Source organism: Myotis myotis, unplaced genomic scaffold (assembly GCF_014108235.1).
Source record: "Myotis myotis isolate mMyoMyo1 unplaced genomic scaffold, mMyoMyo1.p scaffold_m19_p_1, whole genome shotgun sequence".
Classification (NCBI taxonomy): domain Eukaryota; kingdom Metazoa; phylum Chordata; class Mammalia; order Chiroptera; family Vespertilionidae; genus Myotis; species Myotis myotis.
Window position 1 is genome coordinate 50,031,147 of NW_023416313.1, and position 18,617 is coordinate 50,049,763.

General features: G+C 45.5%; 1 protein-coding gene across 6 annotated transcripts in view; it reads left to right on the plus strand.

Moving 5' to 3' along the window:
- The window catches only part of SEPTIN11 (septin 11), a 94,845-nt gene that overhangs the window by 58,727 nt on the left and 17,501 nt on the right, over positions 1 to 18,617 (plus strand). For all 6 annotated transcript variants that reach the window (XM_036337210.1, XM_036337221.1, XM_036337239.1 and 3 more), the window contains exons 3-6: positions 1,986 to 2,181; positions 10,352 to 10,538; positions 13,213 to 13,374; positions 18,068 to 18,164. In XM_036337210.1, coding sequence (XP_036193103.1) covers positions 1,986 to 2,181; positions 10,352 to 10,538; positions 13,213 to 13,374; positions 18,068 to 18,164 — 642 coding nt within the window. The remainder of the gene's footprint in view (positions 1 to 1,985; positions 2,182 to 10,351; positions 10,539 to 13,212; positions 13,375 to 18,067; positions 18,165 to 18,617) is intronic.

Consider the following 18,617-nt stretch of genomic DNA (forward strand, 5'->3'; position numbering starts at 1 on the left):
CCATGCTTTTGTTCCGGCCCTCCGGTCCAGTTTAAGAACCCCACTGTGGCCCTCGAGTCAAAAAGTTTGCCCACCCCTGGTATAAAGTATTGTCCTGCTCATAAGAGGAATGTGGTTATGGCGGACACTTAGAATATTATTCCCATCATAATAAATTAGAGTCTGATTGGTATTCATTCAGTCATGTTCCAGGTCAGATTCTATGGCATGGGAGAATACCACAGCAGGCTAGTTCGTCGTATTCCCAGAACGGGGCACAGAGCTTGGTGTACAGAGTAAGCAGTGGAAAAATACTGGCTGAATGAAGGCTGAAAGGAGAGGAAATGCTTTGATCTTGTATGTATCCGGGGCCCGATGGGCAAGGTCAAAAAGGAAGGCAAACATACTTTACCAACTCATTCTCTAAGTGAATCATTGTAGTCAATGGCAAACCACACAAGGCTGCTCCCTAGAGAAAGCTCACATCCAGAAAAACGCCATCCTCCTTCACTTTTGCTTTATGTTGGAAAACAGTGAGTAATATGGAACTTGTAATTAAGTGGATTTTGCCATTACAGTGGGAGACTTGCCTCAGGGCTGTAAATCCCAGAGTTCCTTTTTCTCCATGCAGTTGTCACCATCCTGACAGGCATCATCGAAACCCGTTAGAAGAGGACCTGTTCCTGGGATTTGCTGGAAGGGCTGCGGCATATTAGCATGTTCAAATTGAGTTGGAAACCTAATTGGGAGATTTTCCAAATTCAAAATAAAAAGACTTTCCTATGGATAACATTCTTTGATTTCTATTTCCCCTTTTCTGCCACCACATATTGAATCACTAACACCAGCACCATGACAAGGGTGGGGTGGATTCTTTCTCCTTGCCAACTATTTTTGACTCAGATTTAATTTGGAATTAGAATGAAGGAGAATTTTGCTTGGTTTTATGATGAAGATCGGGCTAAAGTTCTTTGTAGCTCCACATTTGTGTCTCACCATTTGATTAGTATAGTTGAACCAGGTACCTGCCACTCTGCTCTGCACATATTAGGGTCTCGGCAAACTTAATGACTTAAATTATCAAGGTGAATTAATAAGGCCACTGTCGCAGGTCATCTAACATGATTCAGTTTCATTGTTTCAGGCATCACTCTGAAACTGGCAGAACTCTCTAGTAAATGTTTACCATCTGGACTCCAGCTGAATAGGAAAAGACAATGAGGACAATATAGAGGATGCACACAAATTCATAACTATAAGCGGAAAATACTGGGCAGTCCGTTTTTTCTGTAATAGGAAAGTCAGGATGCTTTGTTGGCTCAGTGTAGGTGTTCGTCACACAGACTTGGGTTAGAACCCTGCTCTGCCACTGAATAATGTGACTGCAGGCAAGTTACCTACACCCTACCTGAGCCTTCGTGCCCGGCTGTGAAACGGAGGGGAACAGGAGCACCTGTTTGCTTCATGGAGGATTGTGATAGGGTTTAAATAGGTCACGCGTTGGAAGCTTTGGCCACAGCGCCTGGCACAAAGTCAGCACTCAGCCACTTCGTGGGCGTGTGATTGTGACTGTTACTCTCCAAAGTGTTGTTTTGAAAATGTAATTCTTTATGACAGCAGTACCTGGTATCCGATAATTCAGTATAAATGGAATATGTCTCTTCCTAGTAACAGAAGTTCAACAGCATGATTTCCTTGAGGCAACAGTTTTACACACCAGCAGTCAGGAGAAGAAGAGACACCCTTTACGTCTTTGTAATGTACACACAGGCTGTTTCTCTAGAGCCAAAGAAGAGTATCTTGATCTGTAAGTTCAAGATCTCTTCTGCTCAGTAGTTTCTAAAACTAATTATGACGACGTTGCTAGGGAGGTGTTCGATAAAGCTCACCTGGGAAGAACTGTCTTTTCGTGGAGGGATCCCTGGTGGTAGTGGCTTTTTTAGAAGTTGTACACACATGGTCATGAGGCACTGACGTTCTCCGATTCCTCCCCTGTGGTCATGTAGGTGAGACGGGCATCGGCAAGTCCACGCTAATGGACACTTTATTCAACACCAAATTTGAAAGTGACCCCGCTACTCACAATGAACCAGGCGTCCGGTTAAAAGCCAGAAGTTATGAGCTTCAGGAAAGCAACGTCCGGCTGAAATTAACCATCGTGGACACTGTGGGATTTGGAGACCAGATAAATAAAGATGACAGGTATATCTTGGGATTTTGGTGGGGATATAAATGGATGAAGCAATAACATGACCCATCCCTGGTAAATTCAAAGGCTGAATGTTCACGGATGATGGTAGTTGGTCCCACCGTATTGATGAAAAGATGACACGTTCTTGTCCTGAGACATTTTCTTAAAGTCAGAATCAGCCTGTGTAATTGATTCCAGCTAGTGTAAGCAGAAAGGGGATGTGTTAGAAGGGATAAGGTAACTTATGGCATTTTTCCAGGAGGGCTATGGAACCAGGTTTGGGGGATTTCCCGTCGGGAAAATCAATTTAAAGGAACAGAAACATACAACTGCCCCACCGGACAGTTAGCGGAAACCCCTACCGCCAACCACCTTGTGGCCCTGGGCTAGGTCCCTGGAACCTCCACCAAGTGTGTCCAGATAACTAGGGGCCTCCACCATCGCTGCAAGAACCCTTCCCCTGTGTGACTTCTGCCTTGGGTTGTTCCTGAACACCCTAAACGAAGGAAACATTTTTATGAAAGATCTGTTGGGAAAATCTTAGTTTCTGGCTGACTACTTTAAGTGTTCCATTTTATCTCAAAAGAAGTTTGAGAAAGTTAAAATAAAACTGTCCCAGGCCCAAAGATGTTTCCAGGAGGGGGCTTCCAGAGACATTTTTGAGCGATGACAGCATTGTGGGAATAGAACACCAAGTCAACAAATGATGGTGTGTTTACTTAGAGCTCAGAAACTTCATTAGCACCAGGGCTTTTCCTGTTTGGTTTTTTATTCAAAACTATGTATATTATATACATGTGTTTTGTATAAAGGAACTTGAACTATTTTTTTATCTAGAAATGCGCATTGCCTAGATAGGTGGGGGGAGGGGCAAAAAGTAGGTTATAGTTGTTTGTATGGAAAAGAATATAATAATTAATAAATAGTAATACAAGAATAAAGTCTGTTTCATGCACTCACAACTGAAAACCTACTTTTGCCCACCCTGTATTTTAACTGTCGCATATCTATATGAGCACCGCGGTGATGAAGAAGAAATACTTAATTCCTTATATAGCTGAGCACTGAGCTCTGTTTTATCTATAGAGCAATTTAAATGCTCTTCAATAAACACTGTCCGGTACTAACAGAAGAACGTGTTAGATATAGTGAGAGATGTTATTTTGCTGGTCAAAATGGACTGTCTGTACATTGTGTAGGGGTCGGGGACAGCTGAGCTCAGACCCTGCAGCTGAGCAGTTGCTCTTAACTTACGACCTCAGTGCCAAGCAATGATGGCGAGGTTACTGCCTGAAGGCTGTTGGTAATGCCAAGTGGAGTGGATGAAGAGAAAACCCTGGCGACCAGGTAAAGAGCACAGGTGCCTTGTGGGAGCCCGGGAGAGAGCTGGGGCCCCTGGTCACTGTGCAATCACAGTGCACACTCAGAGCAAGGCGTGTCTCCGTCTCCGACCCGCACGGTTTCTCCCTGGGGTTAAAGTGCGTGCACACCGTTGGGAAGGCAGCAACTGGACCTTTTCAGGATCCCTTTCTGCAGGAATGCGACTATCCTCCAGCATCCTGCGACTAAGATTCCACGTGCTGTTCTGGCTCAGAGTCATGCCTCAGTCCTGCCCCTACGTTGTTGCCCACCTCTAACCAGGGACTTTGCCTTAGGCGGGTGGGTTTGCACTCACCTGCACCGACCAGCAAGTGGCTAGTCCTGTGCCGATCCTCATCGCTGCAGCTGGAGGCCTCTTTAAGAAATTATCTGACTCATTTGGGTCAAATAGTAGTTTCCAAGGAGACTTAGAAGAGAGGAAGTATGATATTAACCTAACCTAGATACCAAATATTTTTTTTCTTCTGAAATTTCTTGACAGCTGTTGCATAACCTCTTTCAATGGCATTTAGAACTCTGTGCCCCAGAAGGCAGTGTGGACACTATGGACTGTAAACCCAAATGACTACTGTTTAAAATAGTTGTTCAGATAGGCCCTGCATCCATCCAAAAATTGGAAGTGGGATATGCATTTTTGCGTTGATACGTAACTGTATGGTAAAGGATGTGCTGTTTCTCTGAACCCATGATTATTTTACTAGTGTGGGGATTAGGCAAGCTTTTCTGCCATTGATGCAAGACCTCAAGAATGTCCCAGTTTGTTTATATAGGCTTCGGACATGTCAGCATTCCAGCAGCATTATCTGCCTGGGACCAGGCTAGCTAGAAGGAGGCAGGAAGAGAGATCTGGTAAGGTTTCCTGTTATGTTTAGCACGATTAACTCTTTTTGGATTAAGGGCTTCCTTGTTTTGTTGTCTGTGCTCTTCAGTGAAGAAGGAAAGGGGTCTGGAGAAGAAGGAAACCAAATTTTGCTGTAGAGCTGGAAATCGAATAATTAGCCCTACATGTGGGAGGTGGAGACAGACTGTCAATGGCTTAATAACTAGAATGGTAAACAGCCCTGCAAAGCATGGGTGGTTGAAATTCACTTAGTGAGAATCCTCAAACTCATCAAGTCTTCATCAAAGTTATAAAAATGGAATTGAAGTAGACTGTTTGGTCTTTGAGTTCTAATTTTTTCTTTTGACACTTTCTGGTGAAGGTAGTTGTGGGGTAACGAAAATTGACTTTGGTTAACAGATAGCAAAAAGAGAGAAAAATACATGGTAGGTGTCTGGTCATCTATAAAATGGAGAGTCAGCCCTGAATGATGGCATTGGCTATTTTGCAAGAATGATCAGTGGGTGGATAAAAAACATTGTGTGAACATTTATTCCATCAGCTTCATAGTCAAACATTTGCCCTTTTATTGTGTTTTTAATGGCTGGAGGTATGTGAAAAAAATGAGTGGTGGGTAAAAGGGAATAGCCCCATGCCATAAAAGGAAATCATGTGAAAATGGAAGGGCTAGATATGGTGTGCTCTCCCCTCCCCCCATTTCCTCTGATTTATATAGCTACAATCCAGAGATGTTAGAATTGGCCAAACAGAATATAAATAGGTGTCCTTTCTATAAGAATGGAAATGAGCAAAAGGCAAAATAGGGATTCAGCGTCCTAGTCTTTGCAACTGAAATGCTGGTAAGGGGAAGTGGAAAGGAGAGGAAGACGGGGCAGAGGATCTGTGTGAAGGGTTGTGAACCAGAGGATAAAGCCTCTGGAGCTATTTCATCACCGTAATTAAATCTTCCACAAAGGACTAGTGATTTTGGTACATAGTTCTCCTGGAGTACATTTTTTATTAGGTTAGAATGATGCACAAAATGGATGGGCTTTTGTGGGGGGGGAGGTAGGCGGGGGGACCCGAGGTTTTTGACTTGACCAGCGGTGTGGATGGAGGTGCCGTTCGCTGTGCTGAGGAATGTGGGAAAGTGTGGGTTTGGGGGCAAGATGAAGTGTTTGATTTTAGACGCATTTAGTTAGAAGAGCACCTGGAGACATCTAGTAGGCAGTCGGATGGATCCGTCTGATGCTCAGGTGAAGGACCGGGTTGGAAGTAGACATTTGTGAGTCATCATCATCAGGTGGATGGCAAGTGAAACAGAGGAAAAGCTGTGATTTTCCAGGGAGACCATTGAGAGAAAAAGGAGAAGATGGAAAGATTGGCCAGCACTCTGCAACAGGAAGTCAGAGGCGGCCCGAGTGTAAGAGAACAATAGAGTTTTTTGGCTATATTGAATCCAGGGCAGAAAGCATTCCTCACTTGAAATGGAGAGATGAAGGGCCTGACTGGCATGGCTCTGTGGTAGATCATCAACTGATGAACCAGGAGGTCACGGTTAGATTCCAATCAGGGCACATGCCCAGGTTGCAGGCTCAATCTCCAGTAGGGGGCGTGCAGGAGGCAACCAATCAGTGATTCTCTCTCATCATTGATGATTCTCTCTCTCTCTCCCTCTCCCTCTCCCTTCCTCTCTCAAATCAATAAAAATATATATATTTTTTAAAAAGGAGAGACAGTCTGTCTTCCATAATCTTGGAGCATCAGAATCAAACCAGAGGCTAAAAGGGAAATTAATAGAAAGCAGAACATGCTTGGACAATGGCTGGGGAGGAGGTGCTGAGAAGCAAATTAGGAACTGGGGAGCCAGAAAGGAGCAATTGCTGTGAGCTGCTTTTCCTCCCCTTGGGGCTTAGAGGGTGCTGGGGGAGTATCTTGATTCCCCCAACACATGCCTCAGTGTCAGGAGACTGAAAGACCAGGCCCCGGACTGACAGGCATCATGGCCCTCATTGGAGGGGCCGGGTCCCTCCCTGACTGGGTATGAGCTCAGTGGCAGAGCGGTTGCCATGGAACCAGGTGAGGGTAAAGTTCTCTTGTTTTTTTCCCCCTTGTCTTTTAAAAATGTCAGGCATGCTATTTTTTTTTAAAATATATTTTATTTTTTACAGAGAGGAAGGAGAGGGATAGAGAGTTAGAAACATCAATGAGAGAGAAACATCAATCAGCTGCCTCCTGCACACCTCCTACTGGGGATGTGCTCGAAACCAAGGTACATGCCCTTGACCAGAATCGAACCTGGGACCCTCTACCAACTGAGCCAAACTGGTTAGGGCAGGCACGGTATTTCTTATTTGTTGTTTCTTTTTTTTTTTTTTACACTTAAATTTTTTTATTTATTTTTATTTTTTTAAATTAAATCCTTATTGTTCAGATTATTACATTTGTTCCTCTTTTTTCCCCCCATAACTCCCCTCCTCCCAGTTCCCGCCCCACCCTCCGCCCTCACTCCCCACCCACTGTCCTCATCCATAGGTGCACGATTTTTGTCCAGTCTCTTCCTGAATCCCCCACACCCCTTTCCCCCCCAAGAATAGTCAGTCCATTCCCTTTCTATGTCCCTGATTCTATTATGATCACCAGATTATTTATTCACTTGATTCTTAGATTCACTTGTTGATAGATGCATGTTTGTTGTTCGTAATTTGTATCTTTACCTTTTTCTTCTTCTTCCTCTTCTTAAAGGATACCTTTCAGCATTTCATATAATCCTGGTTTGGTGGTGATGAACTCCTTTAGCTTTTCCTTATCTGTGAAACTCTTTATCTGACCTTCAATTCTGAATGATAGCTTTGCTGGATAAAGTAATCTTGGTTGTAGGTTCTTGGTATTCATCACTTTGAATATTTCTTGCCATTCCCTTCTGGCCTGCAAAGTTTCTGTTGAGAAATCAGCTGACAGTCGTATGGGTATTCCCTTGTAGGTAACTGAGTTTCTTTCTCTTGCTGCTTTTAAGATTCTCTCTTTGTCTTTTGCTCTTGGCATTTTAATTATAATGTGTCTTGGTGTGGTCCTCTTTGGATTCCTTTTGTTTGGGGTTCTCTGCGCTTCCTGGACCTGTAAGTCTATTTCTCTCACAAGGTGGGGGAAGTTTTCTGTCGTTATTTCTTCAAATAGGTTTTCAATATCTTGCTCTCTCTCATCTTCTGGCACCCCTATAATTCTGATGTTGGTACGCTTGAAGCTGTCCCAGAGGCTCCTTACACTATCTTCATATTTTCGGATTCTTTTTTCATTTTGCTTTTCCAGTTGGGTGTTTTTTGCTTCTTCGCATTTCGAATCTTTGACTTGATTCTTGTGCTCCTCTGGTCTGCTGTTGGGTGTCTGTATAATATTCTTTATTTCAGTCAGTGTATGCTTAATTTCTAGTTGGTTCTTTATCACAACATCGAGGGTCTCATTAGATTTCTTGAGAATCTCACTACATTTATCAGCGGCTTCTAGACAGTTCTTGAGAGACCTTAAAAGTGTGGTTCTGAACTCTATATCCTCCATGGACAATTTTGTCCTGTTTCTTTGTCTCCGCATTTTTTATGCTTTCTTGGTGCACCCCCTAGTGGTCTTTGTGCACAGTCTTGTTGTAGTTAAGCCTTGATTGTTGTCGGCAATAGTGGGGGTGATTTGACCTCCAGCCTAACTGGCTATGAGAGTCAGCTGTGTCTGCAGTGGGAGAGCTTCTGTGCTGGATCTCTAGGGCGGTGCTAATCTAGCATTTGTCTGAGGCTATTTGGCAAATAGCTCTGTGCAGGGCTTGGGCGGGGCGGGTCCCTGGGGATCTACAGGGTGGGCGGAGCAAGCAGTTATGGCTGCTCTCAGTTCCGTCCCTAGGGGCTCTGCCTCACAGAGTCCCAGCAACCATTGCAAACCTCGGAGAGAAAGCTGCCTTCGATTTCCGACCGAAGCCAGACAGTCTCGCTTCTCCCGTTTGAGTCTGGGTCCCTAGAGACTCGCCCGGATCTGGAGCTCAGAGTCTGAAACTCCCTCCCGTTTGAAAACAACAACCTCGCCCTCCGCCGCCAGCCTGCTCTGCACGCACTCTGCACCTCAGTATTTCACTTCAGCACTGCGCCTCCTCTGAGTCTGGGTATGATATTCTCTTTCCTCCTAGTTGTAGAATTTCCACTCAGCCAGCCTTCCTGTGGTTCTGGATGATGTCCGTTCCATCTTTAGTTGTTTTTTGAAGTGGTTGTTCGAGGCAGCAATCTCCGGCGTTGACCTATGCCGCCATCTTGGTTTTCCTGTTGTTTCTTATATGACAGTGAAACAGTTATATCTTACTTTTATGTGCTGGTCCTTCACAGATATTAGCTCACTCGTTTACCACAATAGCTCTCTGATTTAGATACCATTTTTGTCCTTGATTTATCTATGAGGAAACTAAGACACAGGGAGCTTTAGTAACTTGCCCAAAGTCACACAGCTAGTAAGTTGTAGAGTAGACTGTGGTCTGAGGTGGTCTAGCTTGAATCTATGCTTCTAACGGCCATCCTATATAACGATCCTGGAATAAAGATGAGGATTACTATTGTTATATAATGCCTGCCTATATGTTAAAATTGAAAAACAGAAGACTTATCACTTGCTCATCCTTTTCATTGGAATTTTGCTTGCCATGATTGAGAACTTTATTCCTACTACTGAGGCACATTCCACTTTTTTTTCTTTTTAACCTCTAGAGACTTGTCTGCTTAAAATGAACCAAGGGTTTGTGATAAGTTTCCAAGGAAAAGTGTCATCAAAAGGCTTTTCTGACAGTTTTGGTTTGAGTCATAAATTTGTTTGGTGTCTTTGTTTTATTTTTACTTTAGTTTTTTGTTTGTTTGTTTTTCACTTAAGGTGTCTGCTGTCATCTTCATTTTGAAAGATATATAGTTCCCTTCCAGGGATTTCAGTTAATTTATAGCCCTGGGGCTTAGTGTTGGAAGGTTTTTATGTTTCTGAAAGCTTAAATCACTCCTTAGCACCGTAGTAAGTTGGGGATAACCAGCCTGTTGTATTCCCAGGAGGCCGGTCTCGCTGCTGCTGACCGGCCTCTCCTGGGCAGCGGGTCCCCTGAGGCCCAGAGGAGCTCACGGCTTATTCACAGTGACCTGTGTGCCACCTGATGTGCTTTTAATGGCTGTGTTTACGGTCAGTTCATCGAATCACACAGAATCCCCCCAAAAAAGATTTGAATTACAACTTGGGGAGCAGAGGGTTATAAAATGTGTCTTCAAATCGTAACATTTAGAGTTGGAAAGAACCTAGAAGATCACAGTGGTCCAGGCATTTCAGTTTATAGCTGGAACCCTGGAATGTGCCCAGGGCTTTATGAGCGCACAGAGAACCCCTAACCTTTGGAGGCACAGCCAGCGGCCCAGGCCGGGGCTCCCAATAGGAGGCGTGCCATGTCCGGAAATTACAGACCAGTTTTATTTTGTGCACCAGTGTCAGTCAGTTGGTGCGCGCTGTCAGAATCACTTTGTTGGGACAGATTTGGAGGCTCAGTTTTGCCCCAAGAGGAAAGAATGCCGCCACCTCTTAGCAATATCTTCAGGGGTCCCACGGGGGAATTGACCGCATGCGACACTTGTTTATTGGCTGTTTTAGAGGATGCCTGTTAGGCGGGACGAGGATAGGATAGGAAGGAGACCGTCCCAGGTAGAAGAGCTAGTGTGAGCAAAGGCGTGGAGGCAGAGCTTGGTGTGCGAGGCTGGGCCAGAAACAGTGAGCCGGGTGGTATGGGACTGAAGACAGAAGGCCCCGGATGCAGGGAATCGGGCTTTAGCTCTCGGGGCCGGGGGGGGGGGGGGGGGGGGCGGGGGGGGAGGGGAGGGGGTTGACATTCCTGAAGCCTTGCACCACGCTGAACTGCCGGAGAGCCTTGACTAGAAGCACGCTGATTGAAAATGTGCTTTAGAAAACGTTCTTCTGCATTCCAGCTACAAGCCCATCGTGGAATATATCGATGCCCAGTTTGAGGCCTACTTACAAGAGGAATTGAAGATCAAGCGGTCTCTCTTCAACTACCATGACACCAGGATCCACGCGTGCCTCTACTTCATCGCCCCGACTGGGCACTCCCTGAAGTCCCTGGACCTGGTCACCATGAAGAAACTGGACAGTAAGGTACTCACCGCCCGTCTGCTGTCCCCCCCTCTCCTGTCAGCTCACCTTTGTTCCAAAGCCCCCATGCATTCTCTGCTTTCAGTGTACATTTTGTTTTGTTTTGTTGTAAAAACATTTTTTAAAAACAGTTATGGGTTCACAGCAAAACTAAGAGGGAGGTACAGAGATTTCCCACATACCCTCCCCCCCATGCATAGTCTCCCCCATTACCAGCATCCCCCTTCAGAGTGGTACATTTGTTACAATTGATTAACTGCGTCGATACATCATAATCCCCCAAAGTCCATAGCTGACATTAAACTTCCCTCTTGGTGTACACTCTGTGGGTTTGAACAAATGTGTAGTGACATGTATCCATCATTATAGTATCAGGCACAGTAGTTTTATTGCCCCGAAAACCCCATGCTCTGCCTGTTCGTCCCCCAACCCCATAATTTGTGTTTTCTGGTTTATCGAACCATAGGGTTGAGCAATGTGAGAAAAATGCTTCAAAACTTCTCTGGATGTTAGGAGAAAACAAAAAAACAAAGCCATGTAGCTTTGTTACAAAGCATTTTTAGTTCTTTTTAAATAGTTTATTGATTTTTTTTAGAGAGAGGGGGTGAGAAAGAGAAACATCAATGAGAGAGAAACATCCATCAGTTGGCTGCCTCCTGCAAGCCCCCTCCTGGGCATTGAGCCTGCAACCTGGGCATGTGTCCTGACCAGGAGTCGAACCGGCAACCTCCCGGTACACAGGACAACACCCAACCAACTGAGCCACACTGGCCAGGGCTATTTTTATTCTTAAATTAGCATAGTGTATGGTCTGGTGAGTTGGGAAATTACTTAGTGGAGACAGGGAAATGGTCATATGAGGGGTTAAATTTAGGGAGATTGAAACATAAACCTATGATTTCTTTATTTCCTTAAAAACTTTCACTAAATCTCTTAAAAGGTTTGGCTTTAATTTGAAGTTTAGAATGAAAAAAGTTGATTTTTTTATCTGTGTGATAACAGTCCATCGTAGATGTTGAAGCTGACTGCACCCATGAGTTGAAAAGAAGTGAAGTCCTAGTTGCAGTTTGATCCCTGAGCTTTCCACATTGATAACCTCTCTCTCTCACAACATTTGAAGGAAGGAGCTGATCTGCATTTCAGTTCATTTAATTTTCCATTTTGGGATAAATGGAAGGTAATAGATTTCTGAAATAAATCAGCAGCAGACGAGAACAACCACAGAACGAAGCTATGGTATTCTCTCCTTTTGAGTTCAATACAAAGTCTTATCAAACTGAAATTAAGACTGTGATAATTTCAGAAAAGATTTGCAAGTCCCTGGGAATGAGGAAAAAGAGACCTTAAGTCTAAATCGCCTGGTTTGCATATCTGATCAAACTGGCCTAAAAACAGTGGCCCTCTGCCATTTTGTCTGTGTGGATATTAACTGAACAGTCAATGTGTACAGAAGATAGCCCGTGTGAGCAGCCAGAGTTTCTGTTCCTTAGGTCCCGATCCCAGTGTCCCACCGTTTCTCTCTCCGCCGCCCCCCCCCCCCCCCCCCCCCCCCCCCCCCCCGTCAGTGATGTGTTTTTGTGTTTAGTCTGCCACTTGCTGGAGAGGAAGCCCAAGTGGGATGAGATTGGGAGCTGGTTGAGGAGTAGGTTTTTCTACCAACATGTCATCTCATTCTGGTTTATCAAGGATTTCTGATTTGGCTCTTGGGATAAAAGGAGAATCAAAGGAATGCAGACGGGACCTGGAAGCCTCCCTAGAGACTCTCCTCTGGCCAGGACGGCTTTCTCACGGAGTCCGTCCCTTTTCACCTGAGCTGGGTGGAGAGCAGGGTCCCAGGTATCGGATGGCAGCATCATCTTATTGAAGCCTCGGTACCGACCAGGGAGTGGAGGAAAGTTAATCTTAAAAGTGAATTTTTAAGAATGTGTGCTGTGGACAGCGCTGACTGAAGCTGGGAGACGAATGTCCCACCTCAGGGTCGGGGCTTGCCCTGCAGGACACCTTGGCTCTTCGGGGCTTTCTGCTGCTGTTGTCCAACTCCCCTGGTCCAGGTAACCGATACTCTGAAAGCGAGCCCGGCCTCGGGCATAGGTCTCCTTCTGGCCTGAAGGAGTTGTGCGATCGATGGAAGCTAACTTTCAAAAGAACTGGCTGGTGTGATTTTGAAAAGTTTAAAAGTAGGTGAAACCATGTTTGTTTTGGTTAATAGTTACGTGCTCCCCTCAGGTTATCAGAAGGACAAAAGGATGTTTCCTGCATAGAGGTGAATATTCCACTGTTCTAACTAATGAAAACTCTGTTTTATACTGCAAACTACTGCCAGGAACGTGCAAAAATCAAGGTCCTAAGGAGCTGGGAGGGGCCTGAAAGGAGTGGCTGGTTATTCAAGGATAGGCGTCCTTGTTATCGCCTGTTCTCATAGAGCAGTGTCCTGCGGAAGCGTGAGGTAGCCCAGGAGAGGAAATGGCAACTGTGCTTCCAGCGCCAAGATGAAGAGAAAGTGTTCGCAGGTGGAACTAAAAGATTATCCCATGTCATCTTAATTTTGCACCTCCGTCAAAGGTCCTGTTGTCAATATCACCTCTATTCTCCAAGTGAAGTTTATACATTTTCACTTATCTGTTTGCTATTTTTATTCGTCTATTTTTCTCACGTTGGAATTGTGTCTGTTTTATAGGTGAACATCATCCCAATAATTGCAAAAGCTGACACCATCGCCAAGAACGAATTGCACAAATTCAAGAGTAAGATCATGAGTGAACTGGTCAGCAACGGAGTCCAGATATATCAGTTTCCCACAGATGAAGAAACGGTGGCAGAGATCAATGCGACCATGAGTGTAAGTCCTCAAGTGAGAAAGGACCAGGCAGTGAGTCTCCAGCAGGCTTTTCTTCGCATCAGCATTGCAGAGCGACTAGGGCACTAGACTGGGAACTTGATGTCTTCCGTGTGGCCTAGCTCTGCCACTAGTTCCAGTCATTTAGCCACTGTGCTACTCAGTTCTCCCATCTATCAAATGGGAGAGTTAAGCAAGGTGGTCTCACATTTCCTCCCCACTCTAACAGTTACGATTTCTACAGCAGAACTTGAAGGGAAGGCCAGCCCAGCGCCGTTTCACACAGAGCAGCTTAAGGGAAGCAGATCTCTGCTCGCTGTGCCAGGGTAGGCAGACACATGGCCACCTGCCTCGCTTCGCTTCTGAGATTGGTTCCTGCCTCTTCTCCCCTTTTTTTTTTCCCCACCCTTTCCTGAATCATTAGGTAAACCGGCAGTTGAGGGTGTAATTTCCACATCACAGGGAGAAATTGGTCAGGAGATTAGTGATTAAAGCTGCAGCAATCTAGGTGTGCCTGGGAAATCATCTCTCCTGGCGAGCCCCCATCCGGCCGAGATAGCCGCAGCGTCCCCCTGCTCTCTGTGTATCTGAGCCATGGCTCAGCTCTGAGCCACAGTGGCTGTGTGTATCTTTTTTCATCGGGAAATGGGTAACTTCTGTAAAAGCAGCATTCTTTGCATACACACTGTGGATGCCCAGTAATGGTCTTTAGAATTCTTAACATTGTAGATGACCTTCAGTGAAGTGTAATTAGCAGCTACCGAAGAGCCTGGCCTTACCCAAATGCATGCTAACATTTGATTTCGACATGTGCCTAGTGGCAGAGGAAGCCAGTCTAAATTTTCAAATTTGTGGGAGGTGAAAGTATGTCATGAAAAACTGTCTAATCCCATCATTTTTAAATGTACTAGTGGCACTTTTAAAAATTCACAGGCTTATTGAGATATGATTGATATACTATACAATTGTTTTTCTAGTATATTCACAGACTTGTGCAGCCAATGCCACAAACAATTTTAGAACATTTTCTTCACCTCAAAAAGAAACCATATACCTTTTAGCTGTTCATTCTCTAACCATCCCAGCCACAGGCAACCACTGATCCACTTTCTTGTCTCTACATTTGCCAATTCTGGACATTTTCTAGAATGGGAGTCGTGCTGAGGTCCATCTAGAGCAGTGGTTCTCAACCTTCCTAATGCTGCGACCCTTTAATACCGTTCCTCATGTCGTGGTGACCCCCAACCATAAAATTATTTTCGTTGCTACTTCATAACTGTAATTTTGCTACTGTTATGAATCGTAATGTAAATATCTGATACGCAAGATGTATTTTCATTGTTACAAATTGAACATAATTAAAGCATAGTGATTAATCACAAAAACAATATGTACTTATATATGTGTTTTCCGATGGTCTTAGGCAACCCCTGTGAAAGGGTCATTCGACCCACAGGTTGAGAACCGCTGATCTAGAGGATTCAATGACTTGGTCAAAGCCAGGCCGTTAGTAGCAGCCCTGAGATTTCAACCCAGACCCCGAACCCTAGCCCTGTGTTACGTTTGGCCTCCTTCTTTGGGAGATCAGGTTACTCCACAAAACTGCCTCTTGTTTCTTTGGCTCGGCATGCGGACTTTTCTGTAGAGGGCTGTTTCATTTAGGCAAGATTTCTTCCTTACAGTAATCCCACTATGACTAGGACTTTGGAAGCAAATGTACCTTTCTTCCTCTCTGGGGCTCTTACTGTATGAATTTAAAATTTAGGGATCTCATCAACGCAGAGCTCCACGCTGCCCTGTTCTGGCCACACGCGGAGTTGTCGCCCTGGCTGTCGTCCTCCTGTGGCCAGGACAGTAAGGTGCTGGAAGAGCCTGGAGTGCAGATCCTTCCTGGGAAGCAGGCCCAGGGGGTGTGAAAGGAAGGTCGCCATTGGGAGAATGACTGGACTCATTCAAAAGACAGAACCAGAACTGATGGGCCAAAGAGCAGAGAGGGGTTTGGGCCCATATGGAGTTTGACTGTTGGCACCACCGCAACACAGCCAACACCTGATCGAAGTGGTGAGTTCCCCTCACGAGTGGTGGGTGAACAGCAGATTCCACTTCAACTCACGGAGAAGAGATAACTTGGAGGGATTCCTGTCCCGGGTCAAACTGAACAATACGTAAGGTCTCTTCTGTATGTCACGTTGTATTGAGAACTTCATGGTATTAGTAGCACCTGGCATTTTTGACATTTAGGGAGCATTTACTATGTACCAGCTACTGTTTGAGCCTTTCCATTTAATCTTTACAACAATCCCCCGGGGGGTACTATTATTTCTACCTCACATCCTGAAGACGGCAGCCATGCACCTAAGGTTGCACAGCCGTCTGTGGTGGAGGCAGGAGCTTCGCTCTGGAGCCGACATCCTCGCCCTTTACGATACCCACCACCGAGCAGAGCAGTGTGCTGTTCATGCCACTGTCTAGGACTCGGGTTGTGATGCCACGTGTGTACTCCCCATGGAACTGCGATTCGGGTGTCCGTGTGGGATTCAGGAAGGAACATCTAATTCTCTCTGTCTATCCCTCCCCATTCTTTCCAGTCGTCTTGCACGGTCAGGAAACTAAATTTGTGTTCACTTCCTTGGAAAGGAAACACCCATGAACGTTCCGCTCTCTTTCTCCCTTTATCAGGTGAATAGCCATTCCCAAATTCATCTTGCTCTTTAGCAGGCATTTTCCTTTCGGTCTTCATTGCCAACCACCCCTGGTGATGAAATGCCGTGTGAAATGTGGGAGGGGCTCCCTTGGCAGGTGCCCGGTCACTCTGCTTGCGTGGGAGAAGCATTTTCCGTGGTCGTTAACACCAAACTGTGGCCAGAAGGGTCCTGGTGCTCCTGAGCTTCGGAGAGCACATTTGAGTTCCAGACTTGGAGTCTGAGAAAGAGACGTGCTTTCCTCCTTCCTGTGCAGGCTGAGACAGATGGGAGAGTGTAACTATCTTGAGCAGCAGAAAACAAACACCACTTGGGCAGCCTGGGTGGAGGGTTACGCCAGGTTCTCTGTGGGAGAGGACTTGGCTTTAAAACATTCCTCCTTGCTCCACTTATCTGCAGTGGAAGGACCCTGGGTCAGGGAACCCTCCATCATAATTCTCAGGGCAGCCATTTCAAATGTTCTTATTCTTATATGCTAATAGAAAAGAGAGAGAATTTCTGTCCATCCCCCCTACCACCCCCAATGCAGCCGTAGCTTCCAAATGAACCACGTGGAGCAGTCGGTTGTCTTGACCACCAACCGCTTGAGGTAAGTCCAGGTGCAAGGCCTGAGCCAGTAGTTTGGGAGAGCTACGCTGTGTTTCTGGCTTGAATTTTGTGCAGCAGTCAGCCACCTGAAGCAGTGCTGTGGAACAGAAATATGAGCCACACGAGTAATTTAACCCTTTCTAGTAGCCACATAAGAAAAAACTGAAAAGAAACATAAAATTAATTTTATAACTTATTTAACCCAATATACACAACATATGATCATTACAACATGTAATAAATATAAAGATTATTAATGAGGTTTTTTTCAAAGTCTGAAGTCCAATGTGTATGTTACATTCATAAGACATTCCAACTTGGATGCGTACCTAGTGACTCCTAATATACTTAAAAGTTTTTTAAATATAAAATAGATACCCAAAGGATCATTTTTCTTTAACACTTGCGTCCACATTGACAAAACTGGTTTTTTCTCTTTGTAGAAGATTTGAGTTTGCAGCAAAGTGAAATTCCGTTTCTTGATTCCACGAGCCCCATTTCAAATGTCCGAGGGCCACATAGATGAGCAGCTACTGTATTGGACAGCTTGTTCTAAAGCTTACTGTATAGTTGCAAAGACCCATACAGTGTCCCCATGGATCTAGCTCAGATCAAATATTCAGAATGGATGTGGACAGGTAGGATGCCCACACACTCACATGCACGCATGCGTGCGACTGCAGCGTTTCCCTCTTCTACCTCCCGGCTGAGCAGGGGCCTGAAGCAGCAGGGAGAGTATAGAGGCAGGTGGAAAACCAGCCTTCACCAGAGCTGGGGAGGATGACTGCAGCAGGTCCTTAAATAACAGCACTTTGTTCACCGTCCTTTCGTATAAGTTTGATGAGTGAAGGAAAAACTGTCTCCTGACCAGGCCCACTGTCTGTGTGGAGTTGTCGTGTTCTCCCCACATCTGCGTGGGTTTTCTCTGGATACTCTGGTTTCCCCCACTTCCCAGGGGTGTGGGTGTTGGGTGAACCGTGTGTATCTAATTGTCCCGGTCCGAGTGTGGGTGCGGGTGCGCCCTGTGGTGGAAGGTGGGCGTCCTGTGCAGGGAGGGTCCCCCCTGGTGCTCTGAGCTTCCGGGAGAGGCCCTGGCCACCCTGGACCATGAACTGGAATCCGCAGGTTGGGAAATAATGATCTTACTTGTTTTTATTAATCTTTCTTCACTGTATGTGTAGCTCACATGCATTTCCATGTGTAGAAGTATTTGGGTCTTTGTAATTTCAGTGATGTTTTTGCGACCAGAAATATGCCATAGGAACTTAACTCTTATTGATGTCAATGAAACTCGAGTAAAACGATCTCATTTTATGGTCGTTTCACTTAAAGTTGCCGTTTCTAAGAACTTGTTGACGACGTTCAGTGCGGACTCATTGTACCCTCCATCCTTGTGTCGTTGGCAGGTCCACCTGCCATTTGCCGTGGTCGGCAGCACTGAAGAGGTGAAGATTGGCAACAAGATGGCCAAGGCCAGGCAGTACCCGTGGGGCGTGGTGCAGGGTATGTGTGCAACAGGGAAGGGATTCTTCACGTTCAACCCCTGTGGTGACTGACCACGTTTCTCCCTCCCCACCGTGTTTGAGGAGCTCCTTAATCGTGGGCAGGTGGAAGGGAGTGGCAGGGTTGTACACCTGGCAGTCGTGGAGGTGAGAAAGAAACAGCGACCAGGTAGGACGATGGTGACAGTGGAGAGAAGAGGCTGCAAAGCCCTAGTGCCAATGAGGCAGCCCCTAAAAAATGGCTTGTGGGAAATTCAGTATAAATTCCTGTTAGGAGAGTTCTTCCCTAGGGGTCTGAACCATTTTCATCACTAAAGCATAAGAAAGCTGCAAAGAGTTTCTTGCAAACAAGAGAATGCTTATCTTTCCATACCTGTTCATCTCTGGGAACATTGTCCTCCAATTAAATGTTATTTCAGGCCCAGCCGCCATGGCTCAGTGGTTGAATCTTGAC